Here is a 27,233-nt window from a genome sequence, read left to right as displayed (position 1 = left end):
GTTTTATTTTTTACTGATCTATTGGAATATAAATAGATATATAGATATTTATTGCTACTTTAGGCCATGGCAAAAAAAAACAACAAAAAACTAAATAAAAACATCTATAACAATAACGATACCGTAACATACTAATGACACAAATAGCAATAGTAACAACAAAAGAGAGATAAAAAGAACACATAATTCCTTTATAAACAAAAAATGTTAACAGCTCAAAACCTCACTAACTTAAAACTACTCACAATTTGTCAACATTAAAAACAAAAAAAATCTATGCGCCATTCCTATTCTAACAAATTTACCCAACTTTTTTAAAATCATCAAAATCTTCACTTTTACAAATTTTCTCAACCCAATCAATTCCAAAATGCGCTGAAAACACTTCCTTCCTCGAATCTACTAACTTTTTTCATGTACCCATAAAATGGATAAATGGATAGCTATAACGTGCCAGCTATTTGCTTTTTTAAGGAAGTACAATAATTGTTTGTTTGTTATTTGCAGTATCAACAAGAACCTGATTTGACCTTTGGCGCCTCTTTGGTCTGTAGTCTTGTGGTTCTGATTCTAGTTGGTGGTTTGCAGTTGGCAGTGTTGCCAAGAACATTGATCCTTCTGCTGTTGTTTCTCGCCGCATTTATATGGACAGCAGTTCTACTAATGATGATTCTTGCTGCTCGATTGAATTGGATGGCCTGGGATGTATCCAGATCATATCCTCTAAGATTGGCCCTTGCAGTATTCACTACTGTTGCTATCTCAGCTGTTGCACAAGTAAATGTCGTAAGTATTTTGTAATAAATATGGTGTGTTTTTATCATGGGTGTATTAATATGTGGTAAGTGTGTGTAAATGTGGTAAGGATGTGATAAGTTTAAAAAAAAAACTGTAAACTTCTTAGATGTAAACAAATAATTATGTAAACCACATTGGCTTGCCATAACAAAGAATAAAAGCAAAAGACAAACGAGAATAGGGTTTTAAAAGGCCAATGAAAATTCGGCATTAAACAATAAGGATATTTCGAAAGGACAACCGCCTCACTTCTTCACCGTTATAAAAGAAATTAAAAGGGAAAACGTTCACGTTATCTGAACAAAAAATGCGAACGAAACAAACTGGATAAAAACAAGCAACAGGGAAAGCAAACAAAAGAAAGAAATAAAAGCCTAAATTGGAAGAACTGAAAAGACCTAGAAACCTAGCAACACGGAGAACCATCAAAAAAAAAAAAAGAAGAATTAATAGAATTTAAAGTTGAATAACCAAAAATCCTAATTTCAAAATCGGGCCACTCACCTAAAATCTATGATTAGCGAAAGACGTTGCCATTCACAAGATATCACATCAGTGACTGAATTGGTAAAATTTTCTTTCATTCGCTAGGTAAGTGACCCTAATTGGCTTGCTTGGAAAAATAGTACGTCAGATTTTGTCTAATTTTAATCAGGGCTTCTTATGTGCTAGCCCTTTTTTATCTGAGGGGTGGGGGTAGATGTTCTATTTTAATTGTGGAGGTGACACGGAATTTATCTTAGGGTCAGCTCCTAGTCTAAGAAAACCAAAACAAGGATCACTTATTTTAAAATCACCTGCATCCCTGTTCAAAGCGTCTCTGTGTTACAGAACCAGTGGTCTTTTTTTGATTCTGTGGAAGAGTTGAACAGTTCGTGATTACGAACTGTTCGGAGCGACACGGCTTAATAGCAACCGAAACTCTAAAAAACGGATTTGATATTAATGAATATATCAAAAGAATCGGCTTATTATGCCGATCCCAAATACATAAGATTCATTAAGCTTAGCGTTACAGTTAAAAGGCTACGGGTCTGAGAAAATTTGTCTGATTTTCGAAAAAGGGGAAAAACACCCCCTAAAAGTCAAAGAATCTTAATGAAAATCGTTCAATCATATTTAGCGTAACAGAGTATGCTTTTGTAGTGATTTCAAGCTGTTATCTGCAAAAGTATGGATTTTTGTATTTTTGTCTGAAGAATGATCACGGATGCGTGTTTATTTGTTTTTTTTTGTTGTTGTTTTTTTCCAGGGTGATCGTATTGAACCAGTGGTCCTAGAACATCGGTAGAGGGCTCATTTGAACAGAAATTAAAAGTTCTAGTGTTCTTTGTCAGTGACCAAAAAGACTGGAGGGCAACTGGCCCTCCCGTACGATTCTTGTCCCCCAAAATTGTCCGATCGGAATTTGAGATTCCTATTTTGTTCAGCATAGTTGAAAAGTCCCAAAACTATGCCATTGTAGATAACATGACCTCCCCGACACGGGGAAGCTTGACTTTAGTTATAAAAGATTTATATATTTGTCATTTGTTTTTACGTTACCACAAAAGTTAATTAAAACTGTAAATCATTTAAAAAAGGTATTTATCAAAATGAATTTCTTCATTAAAATGCATTAGAATATATTGGTGTCTAATCCTTTTTCAGAACTCTTTTGCTGTATGCAATAGTAGTAGCGCGAAGCAACTGAATTCCAACACCACAACAGCACCCCAAAACATTCTTATGAGTGTTTCTTTGCCTTTCAGTATTTATTTTTCACCCACGCTATAAAATAGTATTAAGCATGGACCAATAAAAAAAAACTTGATGTTGATGGTATTGTATTTTTTATTAGTAAATCGTATATTGCTGAAATACCTGTTTGGTAAAATTTTATCAGGGTAGGATCCCACTCCTTATTGACAGTGCCAGTCCGGGTTGCCATTGGTGTGGTCCTAATGGACCATTTGTGGTGCTTTTCTATCGGGTTTGGCATGTTTTTTTTTTTCCTGGACAAAATAAGTTTTCTACAATATTGAATGTCTGTGACTAAAGAAGCAAATGAACTGAGTCGCGTCAATTCACTAGATTGTTGGGGGGTGGCGTAAAATGTATTTTTCGAAATCTTGGATAGGGCGTTTTTTTTTTGTTTTTTTTTCAGCGAAAAGACCATATAAAAGGAGATTTTCATTGAGACTGAAAAATTGTTTTTCGAAGTTTAGGAGGGTAAATGCTTCCCCCCCTCGGTTGGGGTTATTGAATGAACTTAACTTTTATTTCACTGTAATAAACTTTTTTGGACGAATATTGTATATTCGTATAGTTTTATTATACCAACAACCTTGTCCAGATGCTTAGTGTCAATAATACTTGGACCAAAAAGGATATCTGCCTGAAAACAAGGGTTGATAAAGTTATTGAATAATTTTTTAGATTCTTTTGCGTTATAGCTAGTTGGACCAAAATCTTTTAGACCAAAAAGAACATCCGTCCTAAATACAATAGTTGATAATACAATTGAATAATTTTTGAGATTCTGTTATATTGTTGCTATAGAGAACTTGCATTTAATCTCTGTTTCAGTATATGGTACCTGTTTTGGTGAATGGACTATATTTATTTTGCTTTTATGGTACCAAAATATGTGTCTCGATGCATAGTGTCAGCAGTGTCTGGATCGAAACAAGTTTTGTTCTGAAAACTGATGTTGACAAAGTCATTAATAGATTTTTTGATTATATTGCATTTTGAAAATGAAATGTATTTTATGAAAATATATTTTTTATAATTATCTTAGTGTGTATGTAGTTTTTTGGGGAAACTGGCATGTGCTGTTTTAGTAAATAATCATAAAGGCTTTATTCTTAGTCCCCCCTCCCCACCAAAAAGAAACATTAACTATTTTTATGCTGCCTTTCTTTTTTTCACATTAGAAGTTAATTAAAACCTTGGCTCAGAGCCTTGAAGTAGGCTTTACCTCTTTTGTCTACTTATTTTCTTTTGGACTCTGACTTATCTGACCGTATATCCTTTTTTCGTCCATTATGTCATATAAGTCTGATATTTTTCGTGCATATAAATTTATGTTTCGTGTTCGTCGTCACTAAGCTGAAGGTTCTAAATTACGTTTAGATACTGCTCCTCCTTTGGAGAATGACAATACCCCCCCGTCTCCTTGCCTCCCCTCTCTTATCTTCCTGTAAAGTGAAAATTCCCACGTAAATACGACCTTTATTTATATATCTTTATTTATGTTTTCTTTAACTGAAAATACCTTAGTAAACACGACCGGTGGATAGAGATTCATTAAAGGAATCTTTACAGTATTTTATTTTAATTACACAAAATAGTGTCGGATACGACTCTTACTTTAGAGAACGACAGTACCCCCTCCCCCTCCTTGTCTGCCCTACCTTGTCTTCCTGTGAAGTGAACATGCCTACCTAATTACAATCGATGGAAGAGACCCACTAAAGAAATTTTAAAAAATGATTATGCAAGAGTGTAAGATACGTTTTTTTTCCTGTAGAGAACAACAGTACTTCGACATATACTTTTAGATTGACATATTTTAAAGTATAACAATATTCAATTAGTCCAGGTTGAGAACACAACATTTGCCCTTCGTTTCTCACTGACGAAGTAACTTCTAACCAAGCGACTAGTTCTATGGGAAATGTGCCAAGTATGTTGGAACTGTACCAGGCATGGCTGAACCGTACGGTACACATACCCCTTCAAGTAATACACATGTGGTGGAAGGTGGGTAGCCAAACCCTCGCCTAGGGCCATACAATTCTAATCAAAAATGTATATTAGCGATTTTTTATATTGATATATTCTGCCAACAAATCCAAACATTGTATTGTGCATTGTATGCAAACATTTTATGCCTTACGAGTCCGTCGCGTCGTTGCGTAAAAAAAGAGCAGCTTGCTAAAACCTATGGTTAGTATCAAACATTGGTATGTGTTAGTATCAAACATTAACTCTGTTGAACTTAATCGCTTTGAACTTGATGTAGTTTTAATACAGCTGAACTCAAATTTTACGTAAAAATGAATCACGCGTTAATTCTTTGTTCCATAAAAAAGAGTAGGTTTCTAAACCCACTACTGCTCTCGTACTCGATTATTTCTATTTATTTTTCTTGGACATCTTAATGTCTTGAAATTTCATTTTTCCATTTTCGCCTGTCGACTTGGTGTTTTTTACACCTGAAGAAACAAATAGTTTTTCCAAAAAAATCATAAATGACTCCTATTTTTTAAACTGAGCATAAACCTTCAAGTTTTTTCTCAGGCAGAAAGTCCCTCTTAGATATTTTATTTTTTCCCTATATATGTATATAGGCTGCAACCACCTGATTTGATGTAAACAGTTGGCATGTTTGATGAGGAATTTTTAATTAACTGTTATTTAACTCAAATTTAATATGAATATGACCTGTAATGATTATTAACTAATGCCTTATTAAGCATATTATAGTGATAATTAAAATATGAGTAATTTTAACGAGCAATATATGAAAATGTGTGTATTAATGCCTTAACTCTCATAAATTTTGTGTTTTGCCACCATTTTTACCAATTTGCTGATCAATGTGCAGAAGTTAATGTGATAAAGATTCTAGTTAACGGTGACCACACAAATTTAATGTAAATTTAATTTTCTACCTTTCCAGCAGTTAATTTGGTCTTATTTGGAACGAAAAATAAGATTTTTATTGAATACTAGCTGTTGGGGTGGCGCTTCGCGCCACCCCAACACCTAGTTGGTGGGGGCGCCTCGCGCCCCCCCCCCAAGCCCCCCCGCGCGCGTAAGTCGTTACGCGCCATAATAGTTACGCGCCATTGTAGTTGTGTCCCTATGTCCCACCTGTGAATATAGATAGATATATATATATATATATATATATATATATATATATATATATGGTTTTAACTACGTAAAACTTGCGAATATACAACATTCTTTGCTGTCCCATTGTCTTTGCATATAAATAGATTGTCAGGTTTACCGACTCTTGAACATGCAACATATAATGGTCCATGGGAAAACAATCTGTATTCAGATCTATACCTCATGATTCTAATGATTGCCCTTGAGCTTTGTTGATGGTGATTGCTAATCGACCATTCCCTGTCCCGGTGTCCCGGTCGTCATTTATATCCCCCTGTTTCCCCCGGTGTCCCCGTTGTAGTTGTGTCCCTGTGTCCCGGTCGTCATTTATATTCCCTGTGTCCCGGTCGTCATTTGTATCCCGGTGTCCCGGTCTGTATATACATTCGTTTTTTAGTTTTGTTTTTCTCCTTTATTTTTTTCCTTTTTTTTTCTTTTTTAGTTTATTTAGATTTTTAGATTTTTTAGTTTTTTTATTAGTTTTTAGTTTTTTTTTCTTTTTTTTTTTTGTAGTTTTTACCTTCTTTTTAGTTTTGTTAGTTTTTTTTTTACTTATGTCCTGGTCGTCATTTATACTCCCTGTGTCCCGGTGCTTTGTTGATTGCTAATCGAACATTCCTTTTGTCCTGGTCGCTTTCTCTTTGAGTGTCGTCATTTATTTTTTTCTTTTTTAGTTCTTTTAGTTTTTACCTTTTTTAGTTTTTTTTAGTTTTTTAGATGAAATTTTTTTTTAGTTTTTTCCTTTTTTTATTTTTTTTTATTTTTTATTTTTTTCAGTTTTTTACCTTTTTTTAGTTTTTTTAGTTTTTTTAGTTTTTTAGCTTTTTTACTTTTTTTATTAGTTTTTAGTTTTTTTTGTAGTTTTTGCCTTTTTTTAGTTTTTTCACTTTTTTTTTAGTTTTTTATTGGTTTTTACCTTTATTTTAGCTTATTTTTCAGTTTTTTCCTTTTTTTTTTAGTTTTTTAGTTTTTAGTTTTTTTAGTTTTTTACCTTTTTTTAGTTTTTTTAGTTTTTTTAGTTTTTTAGCTTTTTTATTTTTTTTATTAGTTTTTAGTTTTTTTTGTAGTTTTTGCCTTTTTTTAGTTTTTTTAGTTTTTTAGCTTTTTTATTAGTTTTTAGTTTTTTTGTAGTTTTTGCCTTTTCTTAGTTTTTTTAGTTTTTTAGCTTTTTTATTTTTTTTATTAGTTTTTAGTTTTTTTTGTAGTTTTTGCCTTTTTTTAGTTTTTTTCAGTTTTCAGTTTTGTCACCTGATCCAGTTTTTTCAGGTGACGTCACCTAATCCATCCACAGATCCACACACAGACAACTTATTTTTATATATATAGATTAATAATTTTATGTTTAAATTATTATGTTTTTTAAACTTTAATTTATGTATAGTTTACCTGTCGACTTGAAGCGTCTTGTACATCCGAAGAAACAGACACAGCCTTTTCTTTCCTCAAAGACCACCGCTCCTGTCCAATGCCACATTACAGTGTATTGTCAGCAGTTCTGGGAATGTTCACCGTGGCTGTTTTTCTAAGACTGCTCCTTCTCTTAAAAGCTGCTATACTGATCATCTCTATTGGGGTGTATTTGGTCTTTGTGCATTTTACTCACTGGCAACTTTTTGATTGCTATGATGATAGAGCCAGGTTTGTTTTGTTCCTCTTTGCTTTTGTTTACCTATCATTCTTTGTTTCTGTCTCTCACTCTTTTTCTACCTCTCACTTCTTTTTTGTATTTGTTCTATTCCGTAGATGTTTTGTTGTCCAGGGTTGTTTAAAAAAAATAATTTAGTTTATTTATTGTACAAAGGTATTAAGGGGGTCAATTTGTCCTCTCCCTTTGATTCTGAAAAATAGTTTTTTTTTGTATTTTTATTAAAACCCGAAACCACCCCTCCCCTACTAGATCTTTATAAGTGAATGGGTTTTTATTAAAAATCAAAATACCGAAGAGCCCCCTCCCCTCCTTTGCTAAATCCTTATAAAAAACTTTTAGATATCTTTATCAGAATAAAATTTAAAAAAATCCTTACCTCTATTTTTTTTTTTTTTTTTTTTTTTTTTAATTAGGACTCCTTGCACTGATATGTCAATCTTTAGTTTTTGGCCAAATTGGTTTTCTATTTACAATTAAAACGAAATTATATCAATTAAATTTAAAACACTAGTTTTTTTAACTGAAAGTAAGGAGCGACATTAAAACTTAAAACGAACAGAAATTACTCCGTGTATGAAAGAGGCTGTTCCCTTCTCAACGCCCCGCTCTTTACACTAAAGTTTGACTCTTCCTCTCAATTCTACTTTATTAAACGGTAAAAAACTTTTGGCTAGATGGATTTCTCTTATTTTTGATTAGACGATTTTGAGAAATAAGGTGTGGGGGAGGAGGCCTAGTTGCCCTCCAATTTTTTGGTTACTTAACTAGGCAACTAGAACCTTTAATTTTTAACGAACATTTTTATTAGTAAAAAATATACGTAACTTAAGATTTAACTTACGTAACCAACTTCTATATTATATTCTTATATTTTTATTATGTATATGAAGGGGTTTGTCCCCTCGCTAATACCTCGCTCTTTACACTAAAACTTGAGTTTTGTCCCAACTCTTTAAGAATGACCCCTGAATCAGAAAGGCCGTAGAATAAATAGTTGAAATTACTAAAAATACTTTAGCATAAAGAGCGAGGTATTTAGGAGGAGAAGAACCCCTGATATGCGTAATAATCTCTGTTTGTTTAAGTTTTAATGCTGCTCCTTACTTTCAGTTGAAAAAACTTTTTCATGTTTATTTTTTCATTGTTTTTTTTTTAATAGTAATGCTAGAAAATCCTGCGCCCCATCATTGGATGTCTCTTCCCCCATGGCATATTCCTCCAAGGAAAGATCCTCCCACATAGTCCCCTACCCTCAACCCCTCCCCAACCAAAAAATCCCCCTGAAAACGTCTCTACACTTCCCAATAACCATTACTATATGTAAACACCGGTCAAAGTTTGTAATTTGCAGCCCCTCCTCCGGGGATTGTGGGAGAGTAAGTCATCCCCAAAGACATAGTTATTATGGTTTCCGACTATGCTGAACAAAATGGCTATCTCTAGAATTTTGATCCGTTGACTTTGGGAAAAAAATGAGCGTGGGAGGGGGCCTAAGTGCCCTCCAATTTTTTGGTCACTTAAAAAGGGCCCTAGAACTTTTCATTTCCGTTAGAATGAGCCCTCTTGCGACATTCTAGGACCGAATGGTCGATACGATGACCCCTGAAAAAAAAAACACGCACCCGTGATTGATCTTCTGGCAAAAAATACAAAGTTCCATATTTTTGTAGATAGTAGCTTGAAACTTTTGCAATAGGATTTTCTGATACGCTGAATGCGATGTTGTAATTTTCGTTAAGATTATGTGACTTTCAGGGGTGTTTCCCCCTATTTTCCAAAATACGGCAAATTTTCTCAGGCTCCTAACTTTTGATGACAAAGACTAAATTTATGAAACTTATATATTTAAAATCAGCATGAAAATCCGATTCTTTTGATGTATCTTTTAGTATCAAAATTCTGTTTTCAGAGTTTCGTTTACTATTGAGCCGGGTCGCTCCTTACTACAGTTCGTTACCACGAACTGTTTGATTCGTTACCACGAACTGTTTGATAACGGGTAAAATTTCCTAATAATGCAGTGAAAAATAAAAGCTTTGATATCACATTTGACGTTTTAATGCTAAAAACTTTTATGGTGTTTGTCGTGTTTTTCCTTATATTTGTTGTTCAGGCTATTTTTTTCTCCGTTGGATTAATAATTCCTGATGTGAAACCGAAATATCCGGACTATTATTTTTAGACCGCACTGCTTTTCCATTTATAATTAAGACAAAAATATATTAATAACGGGTAAAATTTCTTAATAAGGTTGCGAAAATTAAGACTTTCTAATTTATTTATTTTTGAATTTTATTCTGTTGCGTTTTTCTTTACATGTTTTATTTATGCTGTTTTTTTTTATTTGTTGATAAAGAATTTTTGATGTGAACCAAAAATATTCGGATTTTATTTTTGTATTAAAAGGTTTTTGTTTTTCATTGTCAAACGGTAAGGAAATTTTACCCTTAATACATATAATTTATTTTTATTTGTAAACAAAATACTAATGAATTCATAAATAACATAGAGGAAAACTAAAAAGTGCATTATGTTATAACACCTTCAGAGAGGTTGGTGGGACCTCCAGAAGGGGGCTGGATTCTGCAGTAATGAGAATTCCTGTGACAGGGACATAGTCTATTTAAAAGAAAATTATTTCGCTGAGATATAGTGCCTTGACATACTCCCGGAGAGAGAAATTGCATTTTTTTTTCTATTAAGTTATTTCTGGGATTAAACCCGTTTGATTGATACTAATTGCCTTACATAGACAAATTAAATTAGTAGACTAATTTGTATTTTTCTTTGGCAGTTGCCTAGACAAGCTCCTTTGTTTATTACGTCATCAACAGTTTAGGAGTGTCTCCGCTGTTCTAATAAACCTTTTTTTGCAAAAATTTCACTTGCAAAATTATTTCCGGGAGCTATCAGTAAATTGTTAATGAAGTGTTTTAACAAGTCGAAAAATTGTTCTAGAAAACTGGTCAAAAGATTCGAAATTTAAAAATCTTAACTTTCCCATTCCTTCGTTTAAAAAACAATTGTTGGGGACTTTTGTGTTTTAAAGGTTGCATGTTTGGTTTGTTTGGGAGTTTCAATATTAACCTTTCTTCTTTCGTTTGAAGACCTTATTCGTAAATTCATGCAATGGCGAAAGTTATGTCTCTGTGAATTTTTTGTTATTCAGCATTTATACCTTTGATATACCCTGATTAACTATGAAGGCGTGAGATATGCCCTTTGATTTTGGGTGCGACGGTAGCCTCATTTCGATGATGTTTGGTAACTCGGCGTAGGCTATAAATTAATCTTGAAAATTCCGGGCGATCTGAAGAATTTGTCAAAGCAAACTAATTTTGAGCGAAAGTTCAATCTTCAGAATTGGCAGCTCAATTTGTATGTTATTTCAAATTCCTTTCATCCTTTCCGATAGGGAGAGACACAAGTCTGATTAAATAAAAAACGGTGCTTGTTCAGAAGACATAGGCTTTATCAAACAATTCGTGGTAACGAATATAAGGGACAAGGAGCGACTTGGCCCAATAGTAACCAAAACTCTAAAAGAACGGAGTTTTAATAACAATTGACTTTTTTGCTGATTCAAAATGCATAAAATTGATTAAGTTTAATGTTACCCATCAAAAGCTACGAGCCTGAGAAAATCTGCCAAATTTTCGAAAAAAAGGGGGAAACGCCCTTACAAAATCAAGCGATTTTCAAGAGCTACTATAGCTCCTATCTATCAAATGTGGAATTTTTATTTGCCAGAAGTAAGATCATAGATGTGGGTTTATTTGATGTTTTTTGTTTTTTTTTTGTTTTTTTTTTTTTTCGAGGGTTGATCGCATTGAATAAATGGTTCTAGAAGATCAGGAGAGGGCTCGTTTGATCGGAAATCAAAAGTTCTAGTGCCATTTTTAAATAAAAAAATATTGATTGAAAGATTTTTAGATTTCATTTTCAATAACAAAATGATTGGAGGGCAACTAGCCCTCCCCCCAAGACATCCGATAAAAATTTTGTGATATGGAAAATTTTTTTGAGAGGTGGTTTTCCAAGGGGAGAATTTTCGGTGGTGAGGAAAGTTCCTGGTGGAATATTTCAAGTGAAATTTTGGACTGGGGGGGGGGCTTCCTGGTATGATTTGGAATACAGTGAGAATTAAGTTAAAAAACTAGTTTTTCAGTTGTAAGTAAGGAGCACCATGAAATATTAGAATGAACAGAGATTATTCCGTATATAAGGGGGCTAGTAATTCCTCAATCCTCACTCTTTACGCTGAAGTTTGAAGTTTGTAAGTAAGTAAGGAGCACCATGAAATATTAGAATGAACAGGGATTATTCCGTATATAAGGGGGCTAGTAATTTCCTCAATCCTCACTCTTTACGCTGAAGTTTGAAATTTTGTCACAATTCCATCACAAAGATTACTCAAAACAAGGGCCGTTGAACTTAAATGTGAGGTATTTCTAAAGAACTTTCAAGACTTTAGCATAAAAAGAGAGTGTGAAAAAGGGGGACCGAGTCCGTTGGTTTTTAATTAAAATCAAGTGGTTGCGGGCATTCAGCCATGGCTAATTGCCATGGCTCTTGGCAAGAAAAGCCAAGACAGATAGTCTGGGTGAGAGGCAAATCTGACAAAAACCCTTTTTAGGATTGTATAAAAAGGATGTCATTTCACTTGTTGATAGATAAGTCTATCCGTCCATACACCCATCCGTCCGTACATTATTCCTAGGGCAGAACTAGGGTAGATAGTCATAGAACTAAGGGATGAGAGATGATTTTAATTAAAATCAAGTATTTGCGGGCATCAAGCCATGGCAGATTGTAGAAAAATCCAAGACAGATAGTCCGGGTGAGAGGCAAATCTGGCATAAGCCCCTTTTGGGGTTGTAAAAAAATGGTTACATTTTTAGGGAATAATTTCTGTCCGTTTTAAATTCTGATGTTGCTCCTTATTTTCTGTTGAAAAAATGAACAAAAATAATAATTGAGTAAGTTTATCCATATGGGATAAGAATAAGAATCCCAATTAATTGCATTGGACTGAAAATCGATAGTGTTTTTTGTGTGAGTATAGCCATTAGATAGGGGGACAACGTTCTAATGTCGCTCTTTTCTTTTGTTTGAAAAACTGTTTTTAATTCTGAATTTTTTTGGGGAGGGGGGGGGGGGGAGCTGGCCTTATTTTGCATGATGAAATAACTATTGGTAACAAATACGTATAAAAATCATTTATCGTTTTTGAGTGAGACTATGCCCAAGTATGTTACTAAAAAAATAAAAAAATAAAATAAAATTACTTTTCGTACTTTTTAACCAAAGAGATATAAATTAAAGAGAGTGTCGCTCATGTGACTTTTTGTGGACGGATGCGATTTTTTTTAAATTGCCAGGAGGTTTTAAGGTGGTCAGTATGGAAAGCTTGTGTTTCTCACTAAAATTTGAAATATTCACTCATGTTAAAATCCTTAAGTACTGTTTCGTCACTAATGTACAAATTCAGATGAAAAATATGGCCTTTCATTTCATTTGTTGGTCGCTCCTCTGAATCCATCTTAAGCTAAAACTACAAGTGTGAACCCTTCTAAAAGACATGCTGCAATGGCCCCCTCCTGTGCAATGGTTCTCAATGTTAAATGACAAGCTTTGGCCCTCTATAATATTTTATATCTCTATGGTTCTAACGCTAATGACCAAATGCTATTTTCAATGTTTCATGCCGGAGGGGTAGTGATCTCACAGTTTTAAAGCCTCCTTGTTTCCCAAGTGTTGCAAATGTTCTTCTGCTATCTCATATATATGATATTAGAAAACCTAACAGTGCCAACAAAAAAGACCTTATGTCTGTAACTTGAGTTTGGGAATTATGTGACTGGTGTGTATCTAAATTAAATTCTTGGAAAAAAAATGTTGCAAGTGAGTTGTTCGTTTCTTTTTATGTCTGTCACTATATTGATTTAAATTTGGAGTTTTAGAGAAACAAGAAAGAGCCTCCTTAAAGGCAGTGGGGGATCTAGGATTTATAGGAAAGATTCAGGATTGAGGAAGGCGAGTGTGGGGAGTTTATAAAAGAAATGTATAAATGTATAAAATGTATAAATGTATATTTTAAAGTAATCATGGGAAAATGATGAGAAAAATGAAGAAACAGTGATAACACACTTGCTAGCACTGCGGGAAAAATTGAACCAATACCATGAGCTTGCCAAGCAGGCACAGGGGATACGGGTAAAAACAAGAATATGGTAAGATAAATTCGCCCGAATGCCTGAATTTGCGGAAGGGGATGAGATTCTCATATTGTTACTGGACGGCAATAATAAATCGGAAGTAAGATGGAAAGGACCATTTAAGGTGAAAAAGAAAATAAATGATGTAAATTATATGATAGAATTAGATGGAGCAAGAAAAAAGGAAGAAATTTATCACGTGAATTTACTGAGGAAATGTCATAAAAAGAATGAAAAGGGAAGACACAAAGATCCGTAGAAGCGCTGCCTCATGATTTCAACCGCAGAAAATGACGAGGAAAGTGCCCCCTTAGGTACAATATTCATTAGCTCATAAACTAGAATTTTGATGTTTATTTTTTTTGTGAGCTAAATCTTTGATGACCCATACCTTTTTGTTTTGGTGAGGCAGACTTGTATGAATGGTTTTCCCCTCCCCCATTTAGATCTGCCCGCTAACTTCAAAGACGTTTAGATCTAACATATCAAACAGTTCGAGATAACGAACTGTAGTAAGGAGCGACCTGGCTCAACAGTAATCAAAACTCTAAAAATGGAATTTTGATACCAATAGCTACATCAAAAGAATTGCATTTTAATGCTGATTTTAAATATATAAGTTTCATCAAGTTTAGTCTTACCCATCAAAAGTTACGAGCCTGAGAAAAGTTACGAGCCTGAGAAAAAACACCCCCTAAAAGTAATAGAATCTTAACGAAAATCACACCATCAAATTCAGCGCATCAGAAAACCCTATTCTAGAAGTTTCTAGCTCCTATCTACAAAAATGTGGAATTTTGTCTTTTTTATTTTTATCTTTTTTATTTTTTTTTCCAGGGATGATCGTATCGATCCAGTGGTCCTAGAATGTTGCGAGAGGGCCCATTCTAACGAAAATGAAAAGTTCTGGTGCCCTTTTTAAGTTACCAAAAAATTGGAGGGCACCTAGGCCCCCTCCCACGCTAATTATTTTCACAAAGTCAACGGATCAAAATTCTGAGATAGCCATTCTATTCACCGTAGTCGAAAAATCTTATAACTATGTCTTTGGCGACGACTTACTCCCCCACAGTCCCCGTGGGAGGGGCTACAAGTTACAAACTTTGACCAGTGCTTACATATAGTAATGGTTATTGGGAAGTGTACAGACGTTTTCAGGGGGATTTTTTGCTTAGGGCGGGGCTGAGAAGAGGGGGATATGTTGGGGGAACTTTCCATCGAGGAATTTGCCATTGGAAGGAAGAAAATTTCTATGAAGGGAGCATGACATTGGGGGGAGTTGGAGGGGGAAACCTAAAATTTTGGAAAACACTTAGAGTGGAGGGATCCGGATGAAACTTGATGGGAAAAATAAGCCTAAGTCCCAGATACATGATTAACATAATCGGGACGGATCCGCTCTCTTTGGGGTAGTTGGGGGGGGGGGGGGTAATTCTGAAAAATTAGAAAAAATGAGGTATTTTTAACTTACGAACGGGTGATCGAATCTCAATGAAATTTGATATTTAGAAGGATCTTGTGCTTTAAAGTTCTAATTTTAAATTCCGACCAGATCCTGTGACATAAAGGGGAGTTGAAGGGGGAAAACAGAATTCTTGGAAAACGTGAAAATTCGGGTATTTTTATCTTACGAATATATGATCGGATCTTAATGAAATTAGATTTTTAGAAGGGATTCATGTCTCAGAGCTCTTATTTCAAATCCCGATCAGATCTTTTGACATTAGGGGGAGCTGGAGGGGGAAATCTTGGAAAAACACTTGGAGTGGAGGAGTCGGGATGAAGCTTGGTTGATAGAATAAACAAATGTCCTTGATACGTGATTGACAGAATCGTACTGGTTTCGCTCTCTTTGGAGGAGTTAGGGGGAGGGGTTCAGTGATTTGGCGAGTTTGGTGCTTCTGGACGTGCTAGGACGATGAAAATTGGTAGGCGTGTCAGGGAGCTACACAATTTGACTCGATAAAGTCGTTTTTCCAGATTCGACCATCTAGGGGGCTAAAGGGAGAGGAAAAATTAGGTATTTATAACTTACGAGTGGGTGATTGGATCTTAATGAATTTTGATATTTAGAAGGACATCGTGACTCAGAACTCTTATTTTAAATCCTGACCGGCATTAAGCCTCTTATTCCTTTTTAAATCAATCTATTGATTCATAGAATTGTGTTAGAGCTCATACCATATGATCTCTTGGCTCTTAGCTCTTCTTGCCTCGTCACAAGTGCCATATGAGCTCTTAGCTCTTGTTTTTATTTAATTTTGTCTAGATCTATCCTTTATCTTTCTTTCTCAGTTTCGTGTCATATTGTATCTGCAAACAGGCTTGTTAGTGTAGCGTTTTCTTCAGAATAATCAAATTCAGAAATACAAAAAAAAGTTAAAAGAAACTAAAGCATGTTCTTTAAGTGGCACAAAATTTGTCTAAGAATACCTTCTAGTCAAGAAATAAATCTGGAAACGACAGATGCGTATATGGTCTGTTCGAAGAAAAATAAGAGAAACAATCAAACCAATATTTCACCCCTATTCAAAATATATACACATAATAGAGAGAGAAAGAGAGAAAGAGACATCGGTATATTTAAAAACTATCGTAGAATAGATAAATTCAGTTTTTTTACAAAAATCATACATTTAAACAAAAATCACACACTACGGCTCAGCATTAAAAATGGATGTGAAGAAAGGCACAAATGAGTATATATACATAATACAAAATACGTAATAGTCACATATACCATTAAACAGCTTCCTCCATAGACATACAAAAGCAAATGGCAAAAACAAAACTGTAAATTTAAAAGGTTATAACTATACGTATAATATAATACGTAGTTATAAAGGTTATAACTATACTTTATATACGTTATAACTGAAAATGGCCATCACTTCATCGAACTGTTCAGAATGGTCAGGATGAGGAAAAATACGTTCTCCTTATGCTAAAGTAAAAGTTTTGGGAGGCTTTATAAATTTGGGAGCATTATTTTCGCAGATTTAGCAATTAATAGGGATACCGGTAATTTGACTTCCGATTCTATTTACAGTATTATTTTAAAAAAAAATGAACTTATATTTAAAAACTAACTTTGGCTTCATGTTATTCTTTAGCTTTAAGTCGCATTTTCGTTAGCAATTCAATGTGATTTGTTGTTGTTTCTTGTTTTATGCCTTTTTTAGCTCTTCAGTTATTTGTCATCACACGTGTAATTTTACATGTGTAATTTACGTGTTGTCATCTTGTGTAATTTTACACGTATCATAGTGTCACACACGCTAAACTAGCACGCTCCTTTATTTAATTGTAATTTTGCTTTGTCTTATAACCGCTCACGCATGCTAAACTAACACGTTTCTTCATTCCCTTATAATTATGTTTTGTCTTCAAACAAGCAGATTTCGTTGTGCAACGTTTTATTTGCAATTCAATGTGATTTTTACTGTCCCTTGTTCCAGGTGGAGGGAGATACCATTCATACAAGTCTGCCCCACCAAAACAAGAGGAATAGGTCATCAAAGATTTACCTCACAAAAAAAAATAATTCATCAAAATTCTAGTCAGCGAACCAACTTTTGTAAACTTTCCACACTTGCCCACCCCCCCAATCCTGGATCCACCACTGTCGCTAAGGATTCTACTCCCCCTTTCCATATAACTCTAAATTTAAATCAATTGGTCGTTTCGAAATTTATTTCTTCATTTTTCCATGGCTGGCCAGTTCGGCTTACGATCTTTTACTATCCTCTTAGCTTCTTGTCTTTATGAAAATTATGTTTGTTTCTTTGTTCGATACTTCTATACCAATGTAACAAGATACCGACTTAATCGATATCGATTTATTTATATGATAATATGCCAATTTAACGCTAGTTTGTCTTTTCACTTCTTTTGTCTTTTCCTAGTTTGTCTAGTCTGTCTAGCTAGTTTGTCTTGTCTAGCTAGTTTGTCTTTTTCTTGAACAAATTGTCTGTAGCCTCAATTATGTAAGGAGGGACCTTGCCATGCACTCGAAAAATCAAAGAAATTGTAGTGTTTTTCATTTAATTATTACCTTTTGCTTTGTCCCCTTTTGGGAAACTAATATTGTTCGGAAAATTAATTTTTTTGTATTTTAAAGGTTACTTCCAGTTTAATTGCATCTCTCTTTCCTCTAATCCCTAATGTAGTCCTAGGATGTATCTAAAAGTTTAATGATTTTGTTTGTTTGTATTATTTTCGCACTTTTTCTTGTCCGTCGTTGTTCCTAATGGCCGACAATACGAATCCAAAAAGACCATTTTTTATGTTTATCCTAAGGATGTGGATCATCCGGGGAATAGGGATACGAAGGGAAACTGTGATCCAGTTAAACTCTGGGTGACCCAGAAAATCCAATAAGTGGAGGCTTTTCTGAATCTAATGACGTAAGATTATTGTTATAATAGTGTCTATTTCTAAAAATGAGGATAAATTGCTGGGTTACCAGCCAATAAGAACTAAAATGAATTGAATGCAAAGAATAAATGAAATGTTTTTTTTTTTTTTTGTTTGTAAGCTGGTCGGAATTTTTTACCAAAGTTATTCTATCGGGTAGCCTCTGAAGCTGCGACTGTAATACGTGTTGAAAATAGCTGATCAACTTAATTTGTAAAAAAAAACATTATGTTCAAGTTCTTGATGAGCAGTTAATCAAAAACTGATTCTAAAATAAGTTTTAAGAGTCACATTTTGCTTTGGCTGCCATCTTTCAAGTCCCCCCTTAAAAAAGAGCGGTCTGCTTTTTCTCTGTTAATAACTGATTAATAGCATTTTGTTTTAGGTAAGTATTCTAAGGATTTTTTTTTCGAAAATGTTCCTGGAAGACTCCAGACATATATACCAGCATATTGAAAACGCATAAAATCGTAGACAAACACACACATTTTAATCAAACAGACCAGCAAATGAATGGGTTCAAAGTTTCACCATATTTTCTATCAATGACATTACTTATTACGTAAGCCTATATGAGAATCAGCAGTTATTGATTAATTCAAATAAACTATTTTATTCATAATATGTTATGCGCCTACAAAAACATAACAGACAAACACAAACATATTAATTAGACATATCAATCGGAAATTCACACAACGGCGTCGCATTGTCGGTTCTGCTTGACAGAATTAACTGTATTCTTTCAAAACTTAGCATAACTGTAAGTGAGGCAGAAAGTTTTATATGTTTTGTTTTCATGAAAAAAAAACAACACTTTTGTATGCTGATCAATGGTCTGCGTACGCAGGTAACGATCTGCTGATTCACTGTCTTCGGCCGGAACTGGAATGGGCGGTTGGGGGCAAATCATCCGACGCTTCCCGTGCTTTTTCCCCAGGTTTTTCAAGGTACCCATTTAGAGCTGGATCGAATTTGGCTGAGGCTATAGAGTCAGATGACCCCCGTTCCGAACCAAATAACCAGCGACACCAGGACTCGAAAGCCATACATGCTACTAATGAAAAAAGACGGGGTACAAGGGTTGTCATAATATTGAAGCAATTTATTTTCTAGTTCACCAATTCCTTTGACGCCTTTGGCAACCTTGCATTTGTTATTATTTGGTGCTGCTATCCTAGTTCATGGACGTCAAGTTGAGTGGACTGCTCGTCTAGATTTTCTTTGGCAATCGCAAGCTTCAGAAGAAAAGCGAGAAATGGAAACGCTCCAACAAAGCAATAGGAAAATACTTTTCAATTTGCTTCCAAGACATGTTGCCGTTTATTTTTTAGATAATCAGTTGAAAAGTAATATGGTAAGAAAACTAATAAGAAATTGGATGTTTTTAATTATAAATAGGAGGCGTGTTTTTTAATTAGGGGCCGTTTGAACATAAGTACACAACGAAAGATTATTTCAAAAAAGTAAATTTGTTTTCGGAAAGTGCATACTTTACTTATTTTTCGACATAGTTAGATTTAATGCTAGTTTTTTGATAAAAAAAAAACACTAAAGTTTGGCGTTATGTTTTTCATACCATAGGGTTCTCTGATACGCTGAATCTGATGGTGTGATTTTCGTTAAGCTTCTATGACTTTTAGGGGGTGTTTCCCGCTGTTTTCCAAAATAAGGCAAATTTTTTCAGGCTCGTAACTTTTGATGGGTAAGACTAAACTTGATGAAACTTATATATTTAAAATCAGCATTAAAATGCAATTCTTTTGATGTAGCTATTGGTATCAAAATTCAATTTTTTAGAGTTTTGGTTACTATTGAGCCGGGTCGCTCCTTACTACAGTTCGTTACCACGAACTGTTTGATTGGTTACCAAGAACCGTTTGATAAAGCTGATAATATTATTCGTATCCTTCAAAAATTGTGCCCACAAGAAAGCCCTCTCTCCGCTTTTATGGTCTATTAATGTGGACGAGTTGCTTCGTTCAGAGTTACCGACAGGCTGCATAATACAAGCGTATGCTGAAGATATCTGTGTAACAGTATCTTAGACCATACAGCTAAAAAGCCATTTACACTATTAGAAAAATGGGAAGATAAAAATAAATTAAAATTTGATGTTAATGCATGCGAAGCTATCATGTTTAAGAAGAAAAGAGAAATTCCACAGATTAGTCTTCAGTTTTTAAGTCACCGAATACCACTAAGTGATAAAAGTAAAATACTTGGGCTTAATTTTGGACAGAAATTACTTTAGAATGACAATGTTGAAAGTAAAGTAAAAGTCGCCAGTCAATATTCAACAAAATTGTTATGTGCCGCCAGAACAACTTGGGGTCTTAAATCATTTGCCTTTAGAAAGTTATATAAAGCTGCTATTGAATCCACCTTTTTATATGCAATACTTGTATGTTTGTCAGCGCTGAATAAAAAGAAAATTATAAAAAAGTTAGTATCTATCCAAAGAATTCCTATGGTTTTGATTTCCAAGGCTCTTTTATCCGCTAAAACTGAGACAATAACGGCTTTAGCAGGTTACCTTCTTATCGACTTTAGAGCCAAAGAGATAGCTTTCACCAGATGCAGCTTTCATCAGATTCAGCGTATCAGAGAACCCTATGGTGGAAGTTTCAAGCTCCTATCTACAAAAATGTGGAATTTTGTATTTTTTGCAGAATAAATCACAAATACAGCTACAAAATACAATCCACTAAATAGCACAAAAAGAAAAAGACAATATCTATTCTCTTTGTTCGGTTCAAGTATGCTAGAACGGCATACAGGCCTCTTTAATAAATAAAATAAGATTATTATTAAAATATCAGAGTAAGAAAACTCTTGTAATTTGAATTGCATTTCGGTTCTTTCGTTTTCAAAAAGTCTATGCTCAAAATGATAATTTTGTAAATTCTCTTCATCACCACAATCACAAATGGAACAATTTAATTTTATTAATTCTAAATCTTCCTGTTTTTTACTGTTTTAAAAAGAAGAGTTGAGAGAAGAAGTCAAACTTTAGCGTAAAGAGCGGGGCGTTGATGAGGAAGCAGCCCCTTTCATATACGAAGTAATTTCTGTTCATTTTAAGTTTTAATGTCGCTCCTTACTTTCAGTTAGAAAAACTTTTTTTTTTTTATTTAATTGTAGTAATGAGCGACCCGGATCGTTTGTAAACGTCAATCTAAAAAACGGAATTTTGATACCATTAGATACATCAAAAGAATCAGATCTTTATCCTGATCAAGATCTTTAACTCACCCATCAAAAGTTACGAGCCTGAGAAAATGTCCCTTATTTTCGAAAAAAGGGGGAACAGACCCTAAAAGTCATAGAACCTTACTGAAAATCGCACCGTCAGATTCAGGTTATCAGAGAACCCTACTGTAGAGGTTTCAAACTCTTACTGCAAATATGTGGAATTTTGTATTTTTTGCTAGAAGAAAGATCACGGATGCGTGTTTATTTGTTGTTGTTTTTTCAGGGATGATCGTATCGACCCAGTGGTCCTATAATGTCGTGAGAGGGCTCATTCTAATGGAAATTAAAAGTTCTAGTTCCCTTTATAAGTGACTAAAAAATTGGAGGGCAACTAGGCCCCCTCCCACGTTCAATTTTTCCAAAAATCACCGGATAAAAATTTAGAGATAGCCATTTTGTTCAGCCTAGTCGAAAAATCTAATAACTGTGTCTTTGAGGACGACTTAATCCCCCACAGTCCCCGGGGGAAGGGCTGCAAGTTATGAACTTCGCCCAATGTTTACAGAGTGTATTGGTTATTGGGAAGTATACAGACATTTTCGGAGGGGGAAGGATTTTTTCTGGTGGTATGGGGGGAGAGGTTGGGGGTTGCTTGGTAGAATCTTTCCATGGGGGAATTTATCATGGGAGAAGAGAAATATGAAGAGGGCGCTGGATCTTCCAGCATTAATTAAAAAAACAATAAAAAAAAACAAGTTTTTTCAACTGAAAGTAAGGAGCAACATTAAAACGAACAGAAAGTATCACGTATTTGAGGGGCTTTGCCCCTCATCCACACCTCGCTGTTTACGCTAAAGTATTTTTAGTAATTCCAAAAGAGCTGTTTATTTTACTTAAACAGCCTTGATGATTTAGGGGTCATTCTTAAAGAATTGGAACAAAATTCGAACTTTAGTATAAAGAGCGAGGTATTGACGAGGGGGCAAAACTCTTCATATACGTAATAAAATATACGAATACAGAAGTTCGTTACATAAGTTAATTTGTAAGTTACCGTATATTTATTACTAATAAAAACGTTCTTAACTAAAATTAAAAGTCCTAGTGGCTTTTTTAAGTAACCAAAAAATTGGAGGGCAATTAGGCCCCCTCGCCGCCCCTTTTTTCTCAAAATCGTCCGATCGAAACTTTGAGAAAGCCATTTTGCCAAAAAAAAAGTAAAATTAATATGCAACTTTTGTTTTAATTATTCATATACGGTGAGTCAAAATCAAAACCTGCATTAATTCAAAAACGTCCAGAAATTAAATAAAAAAAGCAAGTTTTTTTTAACTGAAAGTAAGGAGCGACATTAAAACTTAAAACAAACAGAAATTATTCCGTATATGAAAGGGACTGTCCCCTCCTCGACACCTCGCTCTTTATGCTAAAGTTTGACTCTCTCACAACTCTAATTTTTTAAACAATAAAAAACTTTAGCGTCAAGGGCCTTGAGGAGGGGACAGTTCCTTTCGTATACGGAATAATTTCTGTTCGTTTTAAGTTTAATGTCGCTCCTTACTTTCAGTTAAAAACAATTGTTTTTTTATTTGATCGCCGTAAGAAACTGATCGAGCTGATACATAAATGTTAATCAGTATAACCGGAGGAGTGGGACAGCCTAATTCTGATAACTTTTTTTTAATCTTGGGATGCCATTTGTTATCGAATGCACCTTTGATATCAAAGAGAAGGCAAAGTGTACATTTCTTCATCCTGTTATTTTCTTCCACTGTTGTGACAAGTTTGTTCAGGGCATTTACAGTTGGTTTGCCTTTAACAAATCCGAACTGATCTTTAGAAATCCTGTCCTTATTAATACTTAAACTATTCAAAATTTATGATATGACTCTCTTTCGAATATTTTTCCAAAAACTGGTAATAAGCTAATGGGTCAATAAGAAGATAGTTAACCGTCATTAGATCTTCCCTGCTTAGGAATTACTCTGATTTTAGCGTTTTTCCAGTTGGTAGGAAAATGCTTAATATTCAAACATGCATTATAAATTTTAAGCAAAGGGGGAGCTGAGCCACGGACATTTTTTTTTATAACTGCATTAACAATACCGTATAAGCCAGGAGCTTTCAGTGATTAAAAAGAATTAATAGCAGCTTGTAATGAATCAAGTGTTCTTGGTACCATTCTTCCAATCTTGGAAGTTTTGACTTTTTAATTTCATTCGAATACAGCCTTTCTTCCATTTTCATAGAATGATAATTTTTCTCATTGGCGTGAATTTTGAATTTTTTAACTGCTCTCCTGTAATTTCGCCTTAATTCAGTTAGTTCTGGGGTCCATCATCTTGCATACTTGTTCAGAATGACGTTTTTTTTCTAGGGTATTGCAATTTTAATTCCGATTTGTATTATATTTGTAAGGCTTTCAACACATTTGTCAATCTCTTGTTTATTTTCCAAGGGCATACAAAATATGTCGTCGACATTATTTAAAATATGGTTGCTAAATGTGTTCCAATTCGCTTTCTTGTAACGGAAACGTGGATCAGTAAAACCTATATTGGAGGAGTCGTCAGTAAAACACCTTAGCTTGAAAGAAATATACCCGTGATCTGAAAGACCAAGACAATTTAAGACTTTCCAATCATAAATATCACGGGACAAACGATTACCGACAGCAGTTACGTCCGGACTCGTGCTATTCATCCTTGTATATGTTGCCACTGCTGGATTATTTATGACAACTAATGATCTACTTGCAAAAAATAATTCCAATTCCACCCCTATTCCGTCCATAATATTATTAGAAAGCCAAAGAGGACTTCGGGTATTAAGATCCCCACCTAAAATTGATGCAGGCGTATTTCTTACAATCTCAATCGGATATAGACATAAAGGGGGATTTTCGTAAGGAGGACAATAAGCTGACACAACTGTAAAGGTCTTTTTACGAGTTAAATAGAGACAGCAACACATTCATTTGTTGAGATCTCATAATGTAGATCCGTATTCAGCGTTTTTTTTTTTTTTACAAAAATTGCTGCGCTATAAAATTTTTTTGAAGGGTTAAATTTAGAAAAACGCCAGTAATTTGGTGATACAGAGGAGACTTTTAAAGGTTTATTTACATATGGCTCTTGAACTAATATAACATCTGGTTTAATCATCTCAATATTTTTACATAATTCTAATAAAGCTACATACGGATGTTGTGAATTTATTTGAAGAAGTGACAAACTATTTATATGTGATGCGGACGACTTGGTATTAGTCTCAAGACACTTTAATTTTTCTGGTAGATTGACTTCTGTCTTTTTGCATATATGGTTAATTTGAACTTGTTTAAATTTCCTTTTTCTTTAATGATGTATTTTCTTTTCCGGTAGTAGGTCAAAGGTAATTTGTTTTTATTTGTGTGGACATCCTATGCCGAGTGCTTGAGTAATTAGTTTGAGTATTCATATATGTTACTGAATCTACTGGTACTGGTGTTACCAGAACTAAGTCCGGTACATCAACGATGAAATAAGTCCGGTACATCGAATTCAACTAATTTTGACTTATTCAAGTGGTTGCAGTTTAATTGCCAAAATTTCATTTTAATGTTTGTGGTGACGCTTCTATTTTGGTTAATCTGGCTAATCCCTTGATTTTATTCCCGGTTGTTGGTAAAAATGCTTCTTCCGTTTCAGATTCTGTTCTGTCAAAACTAATCATTCCGGGGAACATTTTTTCTGCAGCTCTTTAAATTTCTTCAATCTTCAAATTTTCATTGACGTTTGGTTTCGATAGTATTTTTATTGTACGTATAAGTAGTTTTAATACTTTCTGGATTTGCATAGTTGAATTTATGTCTAGGCAAGTCCTTTCTGGAACAGAATTTTCTGATGTATTGCTGTTTTCATTTGTCGTCGGTCTATCTTCTCCAGTTCTTGCTATTTCAGCATATGTCATTTTTGCTTCTCTCCACAGAACTTGATTCTTGGATACAATTTTACTAATTTCAAGGACTTCTTCATACTTTTGGCAGTTTTTATCTCCACTAATGTGGTCTGTGCTGTGACAGTTTCTGCATTTGATTTGATTTTGTCTACAATTTTCAGCAGAATGGCCTTTTGTCTACAATTTTTTGGCCTTTTGTCTACAATCTTTTGTCTACAATGATTTTGTCTACAATTTTCAGCAGAATGGCCTCTGCTGGCACATTTTCCACGGGTCTGCTGTCTATTACGGCACACATCTTTCATATGGCCAAATAATTGGCAGTTAGTAAACCTTCTAGGTTCTTGTGTCCATGACCTGACAGGAAAAGTTAGCGGGCCAATAGTCACTTTATCTGGTATCGGAACATTTGAGTATACTATTTAAGGTTTGGTGGGCGTCAAATCCTCCCCAATCTTCTTTAGAAGCTTCTCGATTTTTGAAATTCCGTATTTATTTTTCTTTCAAGTTCTATTTGTTCCATTACCTCTAAGTTAATGTTTTTCAACAAAGTAACAACTTTCTTAAATTGGTTTCAGGTTTTTGGTGATGATACCTCAATTGGGTATTCGTTAATAAACTGAAGGGTCTTCAAATCATCAAAGTCATTTTTATTTGTTACCTTAACTAGAATATCTCCTCGTGCCATAATCTTCACTTCTTCTTGTACTTGGTGATTTTTGGAGAGCCAAAGGCACTCGTAACTTTGCTGATATTATTGCTTTGTTCATTTTCTTTCAGTTTGATTCTTAATGGGACAATTTTTATACTTCAATTTCATTCAATATCCATTCAATTTCTATTTGTTCCATTACCTCTTAGTTAATGTTTTTCAACAAAGTAACAACTTTCTTAAATTGGTTTCAGGTTTTTGGTGATGATACCTCAATTGGGTATTCGTTAATAAACTGCAGGGTCTTCAAATCATCAAAGTCATTTTTATTTGTTACCTTAACTAGAATATCTCCTCGTGCCATAATCTTCATTTCTTCTTGTACTTGGTGATTTTTGGAGAGCCAAAGGCACTCGTAACTTTGCTGATATTATTGCCTTGTTCATTTTCTTTCAGTTTGATTCTTAATGGGACAATTTCCATACTTTTTACCTGTTTTAGCGCTGAAATTGAGGAGCTTGTTGACACTGTTCGATGCCTTTTGCAATCAGGCCGCCTTTCTATAGTTTCACCTTTTTTCACCTTTTCATTGGTTTCACCTTTTTTGACATTCATGTGGATTCTTTTCACTATAACTTTTCTTTTTCGTCCTAGCACTTTTTTTAGGGCGTCATTTTTGTAGTTTCCCTATACCACACTTTAAGTTTACTTGAGTATATAGATTACTGTCCACTTTGTGTTCCTTCACTTGAACTGATGTTGTTACCCTGGAAGCCAAAACGAAACTCATAATGACGCATAGTTACAAACACGCTTTTTGAACTGCTGAGAACAAAAGGCACATTTTTTAATGTAAATGAGACAATTAAAATCTAGAAAAGAAGGCGTTTCGAATATTTTTCCTATGTTCCAGCTTGTAGGCAGAATGTATGGTGTAGGATATCTATATAGTATTTATTTCTAGAATTTTCATTTATTTCAACTGTTTTTTTGGGGGGGGAGGGCTGAGAAATCAAAATAAGTTAAACTAAAGGTTAAAGAAAATAAAAAAAAAATGAAATTATTGTCAATTATACAAGACTTGCCCTATAATGGAAGTGCAGAGAGATAACAGCTGTGACTAAAAAGTACAAGTAATCATTTCCCCTAGACTTGGTCTGGTACCAACCAGAGGCGTCACTAGCCAAGACTTTTGTGAGGGGAGGGGCGTAATGGATTTTACCGACTGAATAGGTTGATGTTGTTATTAAAATCACTTCATAATAATAAAATAATAAATAAACACGCATCTTCTGGGGAAAAAAAACTCCACATCTTTGTAGATATGAGATTGAAACTTCTCTAGAAACCACATATTAGAGAACCCATAATGCGTTTTTCTAATATTCTGAATCTAATGGTATGATTTTCATTGTGATCACTTGCCTTTTGGGGCGCGATTCCCCGTTTTTGAAAAATCAAGCAAATTTTTTATTTTCTG

The 27,233-nt window shown here is 34.3% G+C and overlaps 1 protein-coding gene across 4 annotated transcripts in view; it reads left to right on the top strand.

Moving 5' to 3' along the window:
* LOC136031823 (Ca(2+)/calmodulin-responsive adenylate cyclase-like) overlaps positions 1-27,233 on the top strand; it is a 191,284-nt gene that overhangs the window by 131,473 nt on the left and 32,578 nt on the right. For 3 of the 4 annotated variants that reach the window (XM_065711646.1, XM_065711642.1, XM_065711643.1), the window contains exons 13-15: positions 508-786; positions 7,067-7,323; positions 19,084-19,324. In XM_065711646.1, the coding sequence (XP_065567718.1) occupies positions 508-786; positions 7,067-7,323; positions 19,084-19,324 (777 nt within the window). The remainder of the gene's footprint in view (positions 1-507; positions 787-7,066; positions 7,324-19,083; positions 19,325-27,233) is intronic. The other variant, XM_065711644.1, reaches the window with a different exon arrangement.

The sequence above is a fragment of the Artemia franciscana genome, chromosome 10 (genome assembly GCF_032884065.1).
Source record: "Artemia franciscana chromosome 10, ASM3288406v1, whole genome shotgun sequence".
Taxonomy (NCBI): Eukaryota; Metazoa; Arthropoda; class Branchiopoda; order Anostraca; family Artemiidae; genus Artemia; species Artemia franciscana.
This window is presented reverse-complemented; position numbering and strand designations above follow the sequence as displayed.